Source organism: Panulirus ornatus, chromosome 7 (assembly GCF_036320965.1).
Source record: "Panulirus ornatus isolate Po-2019 chromosome 7, ASM3632096v1, whole genome shotgun sequence".
In the NCBI taxonomy this organism is placed as follows: domain Eukaryota; kingdom Metazoa; phylum Arthropoda; class Malacostraca; order Decapoda; family Palinuridae; genus Panulirus; species Panulirus ornatus.
In genome coordinates, this window is record NC_092230.1 from 4,088,173 (window position 1) to 4,105,930 (window position 17,758).

The 17,758-nt window shown below is 44.0% G+C and overlaps 1 protein-coding gene across 2 annotated transcripts in view; it reads right to left on the reverse strand.

The window, feature by feature from the left end:
* Nucleotides 1-17,758, reverse strand: part of LOC139749377 (glycine receptor subunit alpha-2-like) — a 231,530-nt gene that overhangs the window by 48,071 nt on the left and 165,701 nt on the right. For both annotated transcript variants that reach the window (XM_071663162.1, XM_071663161.1), the window contains exon 8: nt 12,902-13,093. In XM_071663162.1, coding sequence (XP_071519263.1) covers nt 12,902-13,093 — 192 coding nt within the window. The remainder of the gene's footprint in view (nt 1-12,901; nt 13,094-17,758) is intronic.

The following is a 17,758-nucleotide window of genomic DNA, read 5'->3' on the forward strand; positions in this document are numbered from 1 at the left end:
TCGACTCTGAGTTACTCTGATTAGACATCGCTATTCCTAGCGAGCGAGGCCGTACTTGGCAGCCTCTCCCGAACTGGAGTGCATTGTGGACACAAGGTTCTTAGCCAAGGTGGTGGCGAGTGGAGAAGGCACAGACTGTGATATAGTTAATTACTCGGTTAACATACGAGGACCTGAGAAGTTCTCTACATTTTCTTTTTTTTAGCTTTTGCTTTTCAACACAGTGCAATAGAATATTTCACTTAGGATTTCTCAAGTAGTTCCTTCAGGGAAAAAAAGGAGAGAAATACTCAGCCACTCGTGGTATCATCTGGCGTCCAACATGAAGTTGGCATGAGAAAAAAATGAAAAGTTTTGGTTATAGGGGAAAAAAAGTTGAATGTGAATTGTGTTAAGGCTAGTATCTCTCTCTCTCTCTCTCTCTCTCTCTCTCTCTCTCTCTCTCTCTCTCTCTCTCTCTCTCTCTCATCCATCCATCTATCCGTCCATTTCTATCCACCAATCCTTCCATCCATCTATGCCTCCATCTCTCTATCCATCAATTCCCTCCATCCATCTATCCCTCCATCTCTCTATCCCCCCCATCCATCAATCTCTCCATCCATCTATCCCTCCATCCATCCATCTATCCCTCGCATCGTCTCCCGCGCCTCGCATATTCTGCCCCTCCCCCTAAACCCTCTCCTCCTTTCACATCGTCCATATTCATCACAAATTTTACTGTGTGCTTTTAGCTCAAACCCCTTTTTTTTTTTTTTCTTTTCCTACCCGAGTCGCCTTTGTGTTTCCCAAGGCTCATCCCTCTTCCCCCGAGGCGACTGCACCTCAACCCAAACTCCGACGACTCTTTCAAAGTATTATCATAGAATCTTGTGTATATTTTTTTTTTTTTATATACGCCCTTAAAACTTTCCTCTCAGTATGTCATAACACCCTTCTCAGATGTCTTCTCCTCTTCCTTCCTCCTCCTCCTCCTCCTCCCTCTTCCTTCCTCTTACTTCTTCCTTCCTCTTCCTTCTTCCTTCCTCCTCCTTCTTCCTTCTTCTTCTTTCCTTCCTCCTCCTTCCTTCCTCCTCCTCCTTCCTTCCTTCCTCCTCCTTCCTTCCTTCCTCCTCCTTCCTTCCTTCCTTCCTCCTCCTTCCTTCCTCCTCCTTCTTCTTCTTCCTTCCTCCTCCTTCTTCCTTCCTCCTCCTTCTTCCTTCCTCCTCCTTCTTCCTTCCGCCTCCCTCTTCCTTCCGCCTCCCTCTTCCTTCCGCCTCCCTCTTCCTTCCGCCTCCCTCTTCCTTCCGCCTCCCTCTTCCTTCCGCCTCCCTCTTCCTTCCGCCTCCCTCTTCCTTCCGCCTCCCTCTTCCTTCCGCCTCCCTCTTCCTTCCGCCTCCCTCTTCCTTCCGCCTCCCTCTTCCTTCCTCCTCCCTCTTCCTTCCTCCTCCCTCTTCCTTCCTCCTCCCTCTTCCTTCCTCCTCCCTCTTCCTTCCTCCTCCCTCTTCCTTCCTCCTCCCTCTCCCTTCCTCCTCCCTCTCCCTTCCTCCGCCCTCTTCCTTCCTCCTCCCTCTTGCCTCCTCCTCCCTCTTCTTTTTCCCCTAGTTGCTCTTTCTAAAACCTTAAACCCCTGTGTCAAGTGGACCTCTGCCGAAACCAGGATTCGAACCAATGCCCTCGTCCCCCTGGTGGCCCATTATATGTTGATCTTTTTTCATACTCGATTGCAGTTTCCTATATTAGTGAGGTAGCGCTAAAAATAGACTAAGAAAGAACACATCCACTCATCCATTCTCTAGCTCTCACGTGTAATGTACAGAAACCACAGCTCCCTATGCACATCCAGGCCCCACAGACCTTTCTGTGGTTTACCCTGGACTCCTCACATATCCTGGTTCAGTCCATTGAAAGCACGTCGACCCCAGTATACCATATCGTTCCAAGTCACTCTATCCCGTGCATGTCTTTGACCCTCCTGCGTGCTTAGGCCCCAGTCTCTCAAAATCTTTTTCACTCCATCCTTCCATCTCCAATTTAGTCTCCCGCTTCTCTTTGTTCCCTTCACCTCTGACACATATATCCTTTGTCAATCTTTCCCTACTCATTCTCCATGTGTCCAAACCATTTCAACACACCCTCTTCTGCTCTCTCAACCACACACTTTTTATTACCACACATCTCTTCCCCTTTCATTGCTTACTCGATCAAACCACCTCACATCACATATCGTCCTCAAACATTCCATTTACAACACATCCACCCTCCTCCGCATAGCCTTATCTATAGCCCATGGCTCGCATCCATATGATATTTGAGTCTACTATTCCTTTGAACATATTCAGTTCTGAATCCCCGAATAATATTCTCCGTTTCCACACATTCTTCAGAAACGTATAGTGTGTCATACTGAAAAAATTTACTATATTATTGTACCTCTTCTTCAATTATTTCAACTCTTATTCTGTTTCTAGGTATTTTCTACACTCTCTATTCTCCATTATCTTTACACTGTGTGTGTGCTTTTCTTTCGAACGTTCTGCAACGCATATCTCATTTGAAGTTCTACCCTCACTCTACTTGGTGTCATTCCTCACCCATGCCTTACTTGTCAGTGCCTCCCTATGCCTCGCCTAGTGTCACTTCCTACCCATGCCTCGCCTAGTGTCACTCCCTACCCACGCCTCGCCTCGTGTCACTCCCTACCCATGCTTCGCCTAATGTCACTTCCTACCCATGCCTCGCCTAGTGTCACTTCCTACCCATGCCTCGCCTAATGTCGCTTCCTACCCATGCCTCGCCTCGTGTCACTTCCTACCCATGCCTCGCCTGGTGTCACTCACTACCCATGCCTCGCCTCGTGTCACTTCCTACCCATGCCTCGCCTCGTGTCACTCCCTACCCATGCCTCGCCTAGTGTCACTCCCTACCCATGCCTCGCCTAGTGTCACTCCCTACCCATGCCTCGCCTAGTGTCACTCCCTACCCATGCCTCGCCTCGTGTCACTCCAAACCCATGCTTCGCCTAATGTCACTTCCTACCCATGCCTCGCCTAGTGTCACTCCCTACCCATGCCTCGCCTCGTGTCACTCCCTACCCATGCCTCGCCTAATGTTTATTCCTACCCATGCCTCGCCTCGTGTCACTCCCTACCCATGCCACGCCTAATGTCGCTTCCTACCCATGCCTCGCCTCGTGTCACTTCCTACCCATGCCTCGCCTCGTGTCACTCCAAACCCATGCTTCGCCTCGTGTCTCTCCCTACCCATGCCTCGCCTCCACCCCACATCCTACTCCCACAGTCTATCCACCTCACACAACCAACACTCATATTCTCCTCACCTCCATTCATTACCAACTCATCATTTCCAGTCTTCTCAACATTCTCACAGGATATGAAAGGTCTCATTTCTCCTTTATCTCCTCATCTATCACATAAAAGTCAATTTTAGGCAAGATACTGATTCATCCCTCAAGAAATCCTTAATATCTTCCACTCATCCCCCTTAAATCTTTTCCCTCCCATCTCTATCCCTTAACCCAGCCAGTTCCCGCCCCTCTCTACTTTCCACACCAACCCTCATATTTTCCTCTTCCATTTATCATTTTTTTCCATTCTTTTCTATTCCCTTTTTTGCCTTTATTATGCTAATCTTTACTGACTGGTTCTTTTGCACCCAAAGGTTATAAGCGTCCATGTTTCTGTTTTGGGTTGGCCGTAACGCACATTCTCTCTGGCTTCCAGCTCACTCAAGGTGACGCACTGGAAACTCTGGAAATGACAGGACTTTATTCAAAAGGCTGGTTCCAGAACGAACTGTCGTCGTTATGCAAATCTACGTTCAGGCTATGTAAATATTTTCTGGCTATGTCAATCTGTTCTAGTTATGTAGATCTATGTTCTATCTTTATACGTCTATGTTCTGGCTATGGAAATCTATGTTCTGGCAATGGAAATCATGTTCTGGCTATGGAAATTATGTTCTGGCTATGGAAATTATGTTCTGGCTATGGAAATTATGTTCTGGCTATGGAAATTATGTTCTGGCTATGTAATCTTAGCGTAACTGATCGTAAACAAAGAGAAACCAGCTATGTAATAATAGAACCTATAGAGCAACGAGTCTGGGAGGGGGGGGTCTTTATCCCAGGGCGGCCTCGCGTTTTCTTTCTACTCTGGGAGGAGAAAAAATGAAAACGGTATCTAGGACATGGGATTTTTAAGAGGGTGTGTGGGGGAGGAGGAGAAGGACGCTGCGTGGGTTCGTCAGCACAACGCAGGACTCGGCTGGATGCTTGTCGACCAGTGCTCCGTTGAGCGTGGTATCAGCGCTGCAACAGACGGGAAGCAAATTGTGCAGCGATGTATTAAGGGTAATGATAGGGACGCTAGTAGGGCCGTTCGCCAACTTAAAAGGGAGGAAGGCTGGTAGAGCCATTCGCTGACTGAAGGGAGGGACGCTAGTAGATCTATTCGCTGACCCAAGGGATGGACGCTAGTAGAGCCATTCGCTGACTGAAGAGAGGGACGCTAGTAGATCCATTCGCTGACTCAAGGGAGGGACGCTAGTAGATCTATTCGCTGACTGAAGGAAGGGACGCTAGTAGAGCCATTCGCTGACACAAAGGGAGGGACGATAGTACATCCATTCGCTGACTGAAGGGAGGGACGCTAGTAGATCCATTCGCTGACTGAAGGGAGGGACGATAGTACATCCATTCGCTGACTCAAGGGAGGGACGCTAGTAGATCCATTCGCTGTAGATTTAAGAATCGTCTCTCGTGTGAGGGTAGTGTTGTGCTTCTTGGTGACATGTAGTTTGATGGAGCTCTCTAGTAGGTGTTGGGCGAAGTCTTCTGGATAGTGTACAGGTTGTCCTTTCCCTGTACGTCATATTACCAAGTCTCCTTATTGACGTTTGAATTCATTAATCTACATTGGAGTCTCGTAATATTTCTTGATTTTTGTACAGCTGGTTGCTCACGAGATGAAGTTGTGAAGTTGCATTTCTTTTGTTTCTGTAGTTGCTGAAAAAACTAGACTTTGTTGTCCTGTGTGGTGGTTCTTTCTGGAGACGATGTCTTACAAGACAGATGAACGTGTATTACGAGTGTGTTCAGAAACTACAACACGCTTATAGATACAGCGCTAGGGACAGATGAGGAGAGGAGTCATTTGTTCACATCCATTCTCTAGCTGTCATGTGAAATGTACCGAAACCACAGCTCCCTATCCACAACCAGGCCCCACAGAGCTTTCCATGGTTGACCCCGGCCACCTCACATGCCCTTGGTCAGTGTATTGAGAGTATGTCACCCTCTCAGTAACATCAAGGATTTGCTGTGTCCTCGTTGACTCTTGTTAACGAGTGAGGAGCATCTTCTCCAACTGGAGTTGCAGATTTAGTCTGTCTATTGCTGTACATAGGGTGGTTCATCTGTCAGTGGTCATGCCTGTTTGACATCCCACTCAGCACAAGTTGGGATCTATATGAAGAATTATGTATTACAAGTACCACTTGATCTTGTCTGTTTAGATCTTGTTTAAATCACATGACAAACTGGATGAACTAATAGCAAATCAGTTAAAAGATTACGACTGTTAGTTGCAATAATCTACGTATCAGTTCATACCATAATGATGATTTATCCAATTGTGTGGGAATGTCTGGCACATCACTTCCAATCATTCTATGAGATACTGGGATTCGAACGTGTCTTTCAGTACTTCAGGTGGGGGTTCTTGTGTCTTAGGTAATGCCTCCTTGTCTAATTCCAAGTCCACCATCCACAGTTCCTAATTTAGAGAGAAATTCAACTTACAGTTCGTGGTTACTTTACACCCTGCCAGAGCCCTGGTGAGGTGGGGGATTATAATTGACCTGTGCGTGAATGTCATCCATCGTCCAGACTCCAGACCCAACACCACAGACGAGGTGTATTATCACCCATCCAGACCATCAATTCTGCCCTCAAGTTAACACCACTGGAGGTGTCGGGGACGCCCATCCACCAAGACAAACTCCGGCTATGATAATGACATCACATGTATTACCTGTGCAGTAAATGCCTTACCGCTGTCAGACCACAGGACGTGAAGAGCCCCAGGATCAAGATATATTTGGGGTAGTTCAGGCGCCACCTCATCTAACTGTCCTGGATTGAAGTAGACTGACTTCATGAAGTTTAATCAGATACTCAAAAGGCAGTGATGTATACGATGGTAACCTCTCTCTCTCTCTCTCTCTCTCTCTCTTTATATTACCATTAAGGTCCATTTGTCCACGTTCTCTCAGGTTAGTTAGAGACAGAGGGAGTAAACGACTCCTTAAGGTGTGTGTGTGTGTGTTCCCAAGCCTTTCCTCAGTCCATGTCACACACACCGTCTAATGTATTGCTGTGTATAAGAACGTCAGGTGTGGCAGCAAGAGAACCATTCTGAATCTTTTTTTGTATGTTTTCATCTCCATGACCAGTTCTTCTACCGATCTCATGATTTATGCTAAGTAGGTATCCTTAACTGCCATGTATTTATCATGATTTTTGTCAAGTTTCATCTTCAACAAACGAAAGCTTTTGTAGAACATGACATTCATCTGCAAGGAGTTTTTTTTCCCAATGTTTTCGAACTTCGATAAATTTCAGTTCATGTTGCCCTGTCTGTGTGGGGACCTTCCAAGTCCTCGATGTCTTCGCCAGTCACCAGACGCAGAAACTGATCACTGAGGCGGCAAAATAAAGACCAACTCTTTAACATCTGCTAACCCTCACTTCCCGTAGTGAACTAAATGTTTAGCCATGTGAATATGCTGTTCACACTCTGCCTGTTCTAACCCACATCAATTTCCCATTCCACTCTTCTCGCAGACGATCGTGTAGAAGACTTTAAAATCTCCTACATGAAGTTGTCCAGTACATTAACTGGGTAATAACACAAACGGGGCGAAGCTTGTGTGTCGAATGGAATGATACAGGTCATCTGGAGTGCGCGTCCGAGCGCAGGGAACTTGGAAGAAGTGCATTGGTTTAGATACCTTGAAGAAGCTACGAAAGCGGATGGCACCACGGGAGCTGGAGCGAGCCATACGTTGGGCGAAAGACACAAAGGTCCTCGTGTTGGAGAGAGAGAGAGAGAGGTCGATATCTGTTAGTGTAATGTTGGGGTATGTTTGACGGCACAATAGTCCCGACGGTGTTATGACAAACGTGTGGAAGACAGAGAATGTGTTGAAAATTAGATGCTTTGAAGACAAGTGGTTTTCTTTTTGGGTGTGTGAGGAGGACTGATCAAATGAGTGGTGATGGAGGGAGAGAGAGAGAGAGGTCTTGGTTGTGAGAGGATCATGTGCGTGTCTGTGTTAGAACAACTTAGTCAATCACCAAAATCAATGACAAATTTAGTTACTAAGCCAATAATGATAAGCTGAGTGGGACATATATATATATATATATATATATATATATATATATATATATATATATATATATATGTGTGTGTGTGTGTGTGTCTGTGTGTGTGTGTGTGCGTGCGTGTTTTAGTATCATCTGGTTGGAGTCCCATACTTAGTTATCTAACCTTGACGGGAATGACAGGAAAAGGAAGAGAGGCATTCCTTAAAAGTGCCTTAGGTAAGGAAAGGCGTAACGATCCATTTATATATATATATTCCACTGGAAGGAAAATACCACTTAAAGACTTCTATAGATATATGAAAGTGGTTCAAGGATATGGACATCTCACGTCTAAGTAATTATAGGAAACCTATAGTTAAACAGTTTCTATAAATTCCCCAAAAGGAAAAAAGAGAGAGATATAGATGCACGATATTAAGAATCCAATTTCGTTTTACTCTCAGAGAAAACCGAACCTGTTATCCGCTCTCGAAGGGAACAGGTCAACGAGACAAGACTCATCAGACGTACTGAGCAAACTGAAAGCCATTTCGAATAGTCTCAAGAGATTAACGACTTGTTTGCTAAAACCAGCGGAGCCAGTTGTGATGAAGTGGATTAAATGGATGATCAGAAGTTGAGTGAACATGATGTTGGATGACGTGTGGCCCCGAGTGACGTGGGTGTGTGTGGTTACCGAGGGACGTGTGGCCCCGAGTGACATGAGTGTGTGGGGTTACTGAGGGACGTGGATGTGATTAATAATCACATTATTTACAGATTAATGATCATCACATTTACAGATTAATCCCCCTGGAATCGTACATATATTGTTCTATTTCAATAATGGTATGGTAACAAGTTAATCCATGAACCACAGGGAAGTCAATATGAGAACCAGAAGACATCCTCGCGCGAGTATGTTAATACACAGAGGTGCCACAGATACCCACTCTCCGGTGCCTCTCGTCTTTGCATCGTATGCGTGAAACGGAACAAAGGCTTCAGGATGGGTATTCAACCACAATAGCCACATTACCACCTCCGCCTCCGCCGCTGTCGCAAAAAGGCGTCCACGCTCTGAATGGCAAGCAGGAATATATATATTACGCGAGACTCCAAGCTGCTTTGGGAATAGCTCAAAGCCAACCCTAAGCAACAGGGTTTAATGCCACGTTAGGAGAGGTTTAAAGTCGTAAAGTCTATGGGATGAAGAAGAATAGATTCCAGTCATCTCCAGCGGCTATAGAGTATGGCTTGACGGAATTCCCGATAGAATGTGTCATCTCACTTGTCAATAACAGATTTCTTTTTTATCCTTTTCGTTTATGAGGGAAAAAAAAGAATTGGAGCCTATCATTCAGAGGGAAATATTCATAATAGTAATATATCTAAAATATACATCACTATGTACACACGGCAAAATAAGTATCTTCGCGGATGGATACGATAAAATTCAAATTGATCAATACGACTCGTGTTGGCTCAGTAGAGATGGTTGGTGTTAATAAAAGAAACATCCTAATCCTCATGGTAGCTACATTTAATGGCTATTTCCATCGAAAATAATAAATCAGCAACATTTCTCATGGTAGATAACTGGGAAACATCACAAGAAATCGATATATGACTATCATGAAAACGGAAACGAAGCAGGAGGCCAGACCAATAGGTATTTCTCAACATTCTTCGCCCGCGGTGTCATAATGCTTCGCACAAAAAGTGGTCAGATACTTATTTACCGTCACTTGGTTCAGTTAAAGTCCAGACCCCATTTTCTTTGTGTGGTGTGCGTATTTCGAACCATTATCTTTCCTTTCACACTTGGCACAAAAGTACAGTAACCACCTCACCACCATCATCTCATCCCCTATAATCCACTTTCCTCAGGTAAGAGACTAAAGCTTCGTGCGCGTCTCATACATGATATTCTATTCCGTGGATTCCCATGATGTGACAAAGTCGCATTATATCCTAACTCCGTTTCAGATCCTCTTTATTGCGGGCAGAGTCGTCCCTCGATCGCATTTTGAAAAGGAATTTAGATACGCGGCTCTCTGTGAATCAATGCAATCTGCTGTCAAGCCAGACCCCCATATTTTTGGGGGAAAGGACATGGTTCTATTGTCTTCCCAGAAACGCGCGTTTTGAGACGGATCTGTTTACATTCTAATATAAATACAATTATTTTTTTTGTACACGGATATCTGGTCCTCACGGGAGCGCGGCACTTCTAAAGGGACAAGACATTTCCCATATAGCGAATGCGTACCTTGGAAAATACATGTAGCCAAGCACTCGCCTCATGATTCTACACATTCATCTCCCACACCAATCATAAGAAGGTACACAGAGCCTCCGCGAACACCACTTCCTTGTCTTACTCATTAGCATTTACTCTACACCTAAAGCCAGTAATAGACTGTTTAATCTCCAATCCGATATATAGTCGCATTCGATTCAAATCCAAAGGAAATCAAACAGCAACAAACCATTGGATCTCTTCGAAGCTGTTTATGATACTGTCTGCAACATATCAATGCCGGAAACACAAAACTAGTAACCGCAAATGAGGCGTTTCTCAATTGTGATAAGCGGACTATGGTGACTTCCCTGGCGGGGACACACGAACTCTGGAGACAGTCAGGGCAGGATACGCTCCACTAAACACTAAACATCATCTCAGGAAGGAGTAAGGACAAAATACCCTACGTGTTCTGATACATGACTCAGTATCTGTGTGTGAGAACATGTTCGACAGCTGGGGGGACACGCGTTGCCAACAGGTTATATTCAGTCAATATCAACCCGAGGCAACATTTCATAATAAATCAGGTCACCTAAACTGCACAGAACCGGAGGGCAGATAGTGTGGGAATATCGAGAGGGGCTTGTGTGAGAATTCAGCACCGGTGCTGGGAGGAGATTTTGGATTTATAGAGTAGGCGATGTCATCCATGTAACACGCGTAGATAAGACGGAGGAGCGAAAGAAGGTATTCAGAACCTTTATGGCTTCGTTAATAAAGGCTAGCGAAGGGATCACCAACTCTATAAGCATTGATGAAGACAATTGAACGCAAACTATAAAATTCTTTGTACGAGTAGACCAATGGCCGACTGGTTGGTCAATTGGTCTTTAGGGCTATCAGCTACTGCCAGGGGTCATTAAGGCTGTCAGCATCACTTCACTAGTTCCACTAAACGAAAACAAGTAGTCCCAACACCTTCTTCAGGTGTCAAGGGTAATTCTAATACCACATACCCTCTCACTGTACATATACCCAGTGGAGTGTATGGACGACATGGTGAGAAAATCGACCTTTTCACAAACCTGAAGCCAATACAGCCACCTCACCTCACGAGGAAGACTACAGATATCACCTGAATTTGCCGAAGAAAAAAAAAGTTAGTGAAATTTGACATCAATTTCCAATAGATGTGGTCCCGATTTACAGTCTGTGAAGATAGAAAAAATTATCAACTTTAAGTGTAATTCTGCATTTACTTTTCCTCGTGTAAAGTGCGTGGTACTAACATTAACTGTGCCTTCTCAACTTAATGTTGGCAAAGCACATTTCTAACATCGTATAGCCTATGCACGGTGAAATAGAAAGCAATTTAGATTACAAAAAGTAAAGAAAAAAATCCAAAATCAATACAAGAACAATCACGTTAGTTTATAAATTCTATGAAAGAAAACTTACGAAAAAAGATCAGAGGAATTCTATGATTTCAAAGGTGCCCAAACTTTTCGCTGGTTCAAATGAGACTTTAAAAGAGTGGTGTTCAGACTACGTGACATTCTAGTGTACCTAAAGATCACCGTGGCTGTGTCTACAACCTTCAATATAATCTACCTTAGTCTAACCCACAATTCGGGAGCTTCCACCGAGCGAAGAAACCTCACCAGAAAGACGAAATGTTCAGAGGTGGATGAATATGATCACAGGCGAAGACAGAGTTCGGGAGGAAAGGAGTTTTAAAAGTAATATTCCTCTGTCATCTATCAACACACTGTCCCACCTACCTCTGAAATGACAGCTTTTGAGATATCAGGCATCTGAAGTGAGATATAGATCTTTAAGTAACGTTGGGTGAAGGAGTAACGAAGACAAAAATGAAACCTACTAGTAAATACAAACATGTCCTTACGTTGGTAAAACTCAACAATAACGAAAATAAATATGATAATCATGATAATGTAACGAATAATAACAAAGAAAAAGGGTCTCTTAAGAATTTTGAGAGGAACACAAACTTGCTTTCTTAAGATCAAAGCTTCGAAGTCGGCACTTCGAGTGGACCCACATTACCACGCCGGGAAATTAAACTGTTATTCACATCACACAAGATCCCAAGCGACAGCAGGTGGTCCTTCCATGCCTCAGTAACCCCATTGTGTGTGTGGGGGAACTGTTGCCAGTAATGGAAACATCTCTCGAAGAGATATTTATAAATCCCATTACAATTCCGATTTGGGAGCAGTTAGGTAGACACGTAGAAGGGATTTAATCCTAAGGTATTTTGAATTGGAGGAGTGTGGCAGGGGTATAAAAGACTGAAATATTATACAAAAGGATTAAATTCAATTTGAAGATCGAGGTTATTTTCCAGTCGAGGTTCATTTTTTTTTTTTGCCCCTACGTATGGTAACGGAGGACCGATAACAGTACTACGAAAAGAGGCTAGAGACAGTGGCGAGGACCCTGGAGAGAGAGAGAGAGAGAGAGAGAGAGAGAGAGAGAGAGAGAGAGAGAGAGAGAGAGAGAGAGAGAGAAGAGCTTTTACACAATTCATAAACTACCATACGAAAGACAGACTTACCAGGGGACATGATCGAGTTAGTGAGGAGGGATGGCTCTTATCCCAAAGGGGAAACTGCGAGGAGGGTGGGTGACTTACCTGAGGACTTGGAGGAGACCGTCAGGAGGGTGGGTGACTTACCCGAGGACTTGGAAGACACCGTCAGGAGGGTGGGTGACTTACCTGAGGACTTGGAGGAGACAGTCAGGAGGGTGGGTGACTTACCTGAGGACTTGGAGGAGACCGTCAGGAGGGTGGGTGACTTACCTGAGGACTTGGAGGACACCGTCAGGAGGGTGGGTGACTTACCTGAGGACTTGGAGGAGACCGTCAGGAGGGTGGGTGACTTACCTGAGGACTTGGAAGACACCGTCAGGAGGGTGGGTGACTTACCTGAGGACTTGGAGGACACCGTCAGGAGGGTGGGTGACTTACCTGAGGACTTGGAGGAGACCGTCAGGAGGGTGGGTGACTTACCTGAGGACTTGGAGGACACCGTCAGGAGGGTGGGTGACTTACCTGAGGACTTGAAGGAGACCGTCAGGAGCGTGGTGACTTACCTGAGGACTTGGAAGACACCGTCAGGAGGGTGGGTGACTTACCTGAGGACTTGGAAGACACCGTCAGGAGGGTGGGTGACTTACCTGAGGACTTGGAGGAGACCGTCAGGAGGGTGGTGACTTACCTGAGGACTTGGAAGACACCGTCAGGAGGGTGGGTGACTTACCTGAGGACTTGGAGGAGACCGTCAGGAGCGTGGTGACTCCCAGTGTAGTTCGTCCAGGCACAGAGTCCACATCCATCCAGAAGGAGACCCAGGAGATGACTACGATGAGAATAGTGGGCAGGTAACTCTGGACCAGGTGGAACCCGATGGCTCGCCTCATGTGGAACTCCGCCACCAGACAACTGTAGTTACCTGCCCAAGCAGACGTGAGAAAGTGTCAGTCAGTCAGTCACTCACGCAATTGAATCGTTCCGCATCCAGGAAGGAACGTCTGTATAACGAATAAGAAGCTTAGGAACATGATCAGTACACATCCTAGGCTGGCACGCCCCGCGGTGGTATTCGGGAGGGAAACAAATAAAAATATATATACGAACAAGACGGAGGAGGGAAGATTTAGCATCCATTCCTGCAATGACAAGTTCATAACTCCTGCAGGAGGGAAGTGGGATAGAATATCTGGTGTGGAGGTGTGATAATGTATATAAATATATATATATATATATATATATATATATATATATATATATATATATATATATATATATATATATATATATAATGTTTGCCATTTTTCGTGCAGCGAGGTAGTGCCAGCAACAGATGAGAAAAGGTCTCATTTGCGCCAACATCCACTCCCTCGCTAACATGTACAATGCACTGCGAACAATGCCCCCTCTCCAGAGCCAAGCTCCACAGGCCTTTACTGTGGTTTCCTCATGACTTTATACGACCTGATTCAACGCGGTGACAAGCATGTCGCCTCATCGCTCCAGTTCACTCGTCCACGTCCACACGACCTCCTGAAGTTTCAGGTCCTCCGACCCCTCTCAAAGCACATTCCACTCCTTCGTACAAACTTCAGTTCTGTCTACCTCTTTTCCTGTCCACTTCCGACAGCTTAAGTGATTCTCTTATCACTCATTCTCTCCTTATCTCCATATGTTCAATATATGATCACACTTTCACCTCTTATAATCACACCTCCACCTCTCTCTTACCCTATCATTCAATACTGGGGCGCCCCTACTCAAACCAACAGTTGTCCTCAAGCATATCTAACACATCCACAATCTTCCATACATCTTTCTTTTCATCTGGAGCCCACGTCTTGCATCCACACCACACCACTGGGACTCCAATACCATCCGACATGCCCGTCTTTGCCCATAAAGATAGCGATCTCTCTGCTTCAACATCTTCAATGCAGCTGGAGCCTTAACCTTCCTTACCCACCTAATTGTTAATATCAGCTTTCAAGATTCCATCCGATGCTAAATCCATTCCAACTTATATGAAAAACTCCATTTTCAGAGAGAGAGAGAGAGAGCTTTATTGCATTATCATATCTTCAGGGAAAAGAAAGAGGAGAAACGAGACCAGAAGAATGATAATTCAGTACCCAGCCAGTTTGTGTGGACAGAGGAAGTGTTTTGTTTGCCTTCCAATGTAGTGTCTGGCAAGAGGCTGGGCATAGCGTCCCTCATACGACGAAATAATCCACTTCATACAATCCTTGTTATAATTCTTACTATACTTAATCAGAAACGTTTCTTTGATATTTCTGTCATCTTACATCCCTTATGAGAAGTTTCTTTTGCATCATTAACTCCAGTCTGACGTCTGTGGCCTTACAGACAAGACACACTTTAAGAATGCATCTGGTTACACACCACTGGCGAAGCTTTTGGCAACGCATGACCGATTTAATCTGTGGTGTTCACAGACTCTCTCTCGCACCTCACTAGGGATATCCCGCCTTAAATATCAGAACATTGACAGGAGGTTGAACTTTCACTCACAGCCTTGATCCAAAGTTGATCCAAAGTCCTTTATGAGCTCAGAGTAGCGCCAATGAGCTGCAAACGACTTCTGACAAAGAGCAATTTACGTACATTAGCTCAGAGATGCGCGAGTAATTCCACCTGCATCGCCTGGGTATTAAGTAACCCTCGTCCACTACGTCTACCGTTGGGATAATTGTACAGTTTCCTGGATTAGTACAATTACACTCGACCCGTTCGCTTCCCTCTTTTTTTTTTTTTATATAACTTAATTTTAACACTTCCAGCAGCAGGGGAAGGTAGACTCCCCTTTGAAGTGAGGGAAAGTTCCATGGCGAGGCTGTTACTTCGTATGATACAGCCTCGACTACAGGTACTCCTCACTCGCGTTGCAACCTCAAGCAAGCTGCACCTCGAGCCGAGCTGCACCTCGAGCAAGCAAGTTGCACCTCGAGCCGAGCTTGGAGACAAATGACTGACATAAAAGAAGGGTTTCCAGGGATTGTATGTCAGGTGTTGGAATACACGACCAAGTAGTAGAATCCACGACCATTATATGTACACACGGTTACAAAGACACTGCAGCAAAGAAAATCAGAACTAATGTAAAAGAAAAACTCAAAAATAAAATGTATAAAAAGACATTTTCATAACGTGAAAAATAACCCTAAAAAATTAACTGCATAAGAAAAAAATTTAATGATCGTATTGTCCCATTATCTAAAGACAATGGAATACTGACAATGGTTTATTGACTGCCTATTTCAACGAGTATTTCAACTCGTATTTACCATCGAAAATTAGTCTTATTTCACCTCAAGCTCAAAAAAAAAAAATACTTCTGGCCTCTTTTAAAGAAACTGGACATGAAGATTATCGAACGCCATGAAGTACTTCAAATATCTAGAGAAACTAGATCTCGAGAGCTAGACGATTTGGGAAAATGAACACCTGGGTTGGGTGTGGATCAACCCCCCCTCACCTAGGATTCGAACCCATGCCCCAAGGTGCATTTTGATATACGAATCATCTGCATGCCTGTGTGTTTGTAGGAAGCTGTATCCTCCCAAGCTTTTTTTAATTTCAAATGTGTTTGTATGAAGTTGTATTTTAAGCTTTAATTTTCATTTCCTGTCATTTTATTTGAACGTTATGCATTAAGGTTTATTGTGTCCGGCTCTTTGTATTTACCGTGAGCAGCAATTATAATTTCCACGAGAGTTTCACTTAACTTCCTAACTAATTACATTAATTTTTGTTTTCATGGTTTTCGTCCAGAGTGAAGCCACACTTTTTTTTTTTTTTCCATCTGGTTTAGACGTGCCTCAATATGAAAACTTTCCCAAATCCAGTGCCTTTATATATATATATATATATATATATATATATATATATATATATATATATATATATATATATATATATATATATATATATAAACTCCAGACAGACAATAACAGCCTAGAGAATCTATACAGACGGTCCTCTCGCGATTCTGCCCCTGGATGGGCAGGCAGTGCCGACATTGTGATTCAAATTTTTAACAAGTTGAAAATGTTAGAATGAGCATCTGGGCATCTACATTGCAAGCTGAATTGTCCTCTATACTTACCGCTCTTGAGGTGGTAGAAATCACTACCAGAGACAGTATGATTATATTTAGTTTATCTTCACTACTTGCCCTTAACATCCTGAGATCAGACTGTAACATGCTGGTCTCTGAAGCCAGAGACAAATATTGACATTATTGCTCAAGGGATTCAAATCAAATTATGGATTTTCCCCTCATATAGGCCTCTCTGAGTATGACAAATATGATGCAATGAACCATTCATCTGCCACTTCATGAAATACATTTAACAAAAGATATTTTCTCGAGTTGTGTGCCGATGCACTTGATAAACCACTTTAAATACCGTTCCAGATGTGGATGGAGATGAAAGCCAGTGACACGGGAATGGAAAATACCAAACGTCATAGCTTTTTATTGGAAAGGAGACTGGGCGGGAGTTACTGCCCCGCAGACCAGCATTTCTGGTGAAAATGTCGTCTGTAAGGTACTGGAAAATATATTCAGACTGGATAACGACCCAAGTGAGGAACAAGACGGTTTTGAAGAACGAAGGTCATGTATAATGAACCTCTTAGATTTCCATGAGAAAGCGAGCTCTCTTTTAGACAAGAGGAAAATCCTTTTGGACTGCTTGCATCTCGACTGATGGAAGACATTTGAATTGGACCTCATGGGATGATGAATAAGATTACCAAGCAGGTGCAGGAGGAAGAAGTCTTCAATGGATGGACGATTATCTTCATGGAAGAGAAGAGAAAAGACGCATAGCAGAGAAGTCTCCTAAAAATGGGTCGAGTTCACCACTGGAGTGCCGAAGGGTTCTGTTCTGGGACTATTCCTCCTCATGATCCATGTGAACAATTCGCCGTAATGTATGGACTCCTACCAGAGTGTTTGCAGATGATGCCAAAGTCACTGGATCAGAAGAAAACGATGGAGATTGCATCAACTTACAAGGGGACCTACGCAAACCAAAAAAAAATTAGTTTGATACACGGTTGATGAAACAACCAGAGTAGATAGAAATTAATGAGATGGGCCAGACCGAAAGAAGGCCCTAATATGAATATCATCTAACTGGAAATAAGATGTACAAATGTGTGTGCGAGAGAGAAACTTGGAAGTAGACATCATCCCTAATCTGCTGTCAAAGTCTAAACTTAAGACAGGAGTTGAAGAAACCAACTGCCTGGTGGTAAACAGAACTACATTCAAGGTCATAAGAAAATATTCAGCAAGCAAGCTGTTCACATCCTACATTTGAGAAAATATTAAGAATTTTCTTAATTTTGGTCACCACATTTGAAGAAGCACAAAGAGCTAACTGTAAAGTTACAGGGAAGGACGACAAAGAAAAATCCAGAAGTTAGGAATCAGAGTTACAGGGAAAGGTTACAGACCTTAGGTTTAATCACCTGGAAGACAGAAGAGAGAGGTGTGACCTGATCATAACCGTGAAGGTTCAAAGGTCATGGCTGTGGTTTCTGGGACCTGGCGACG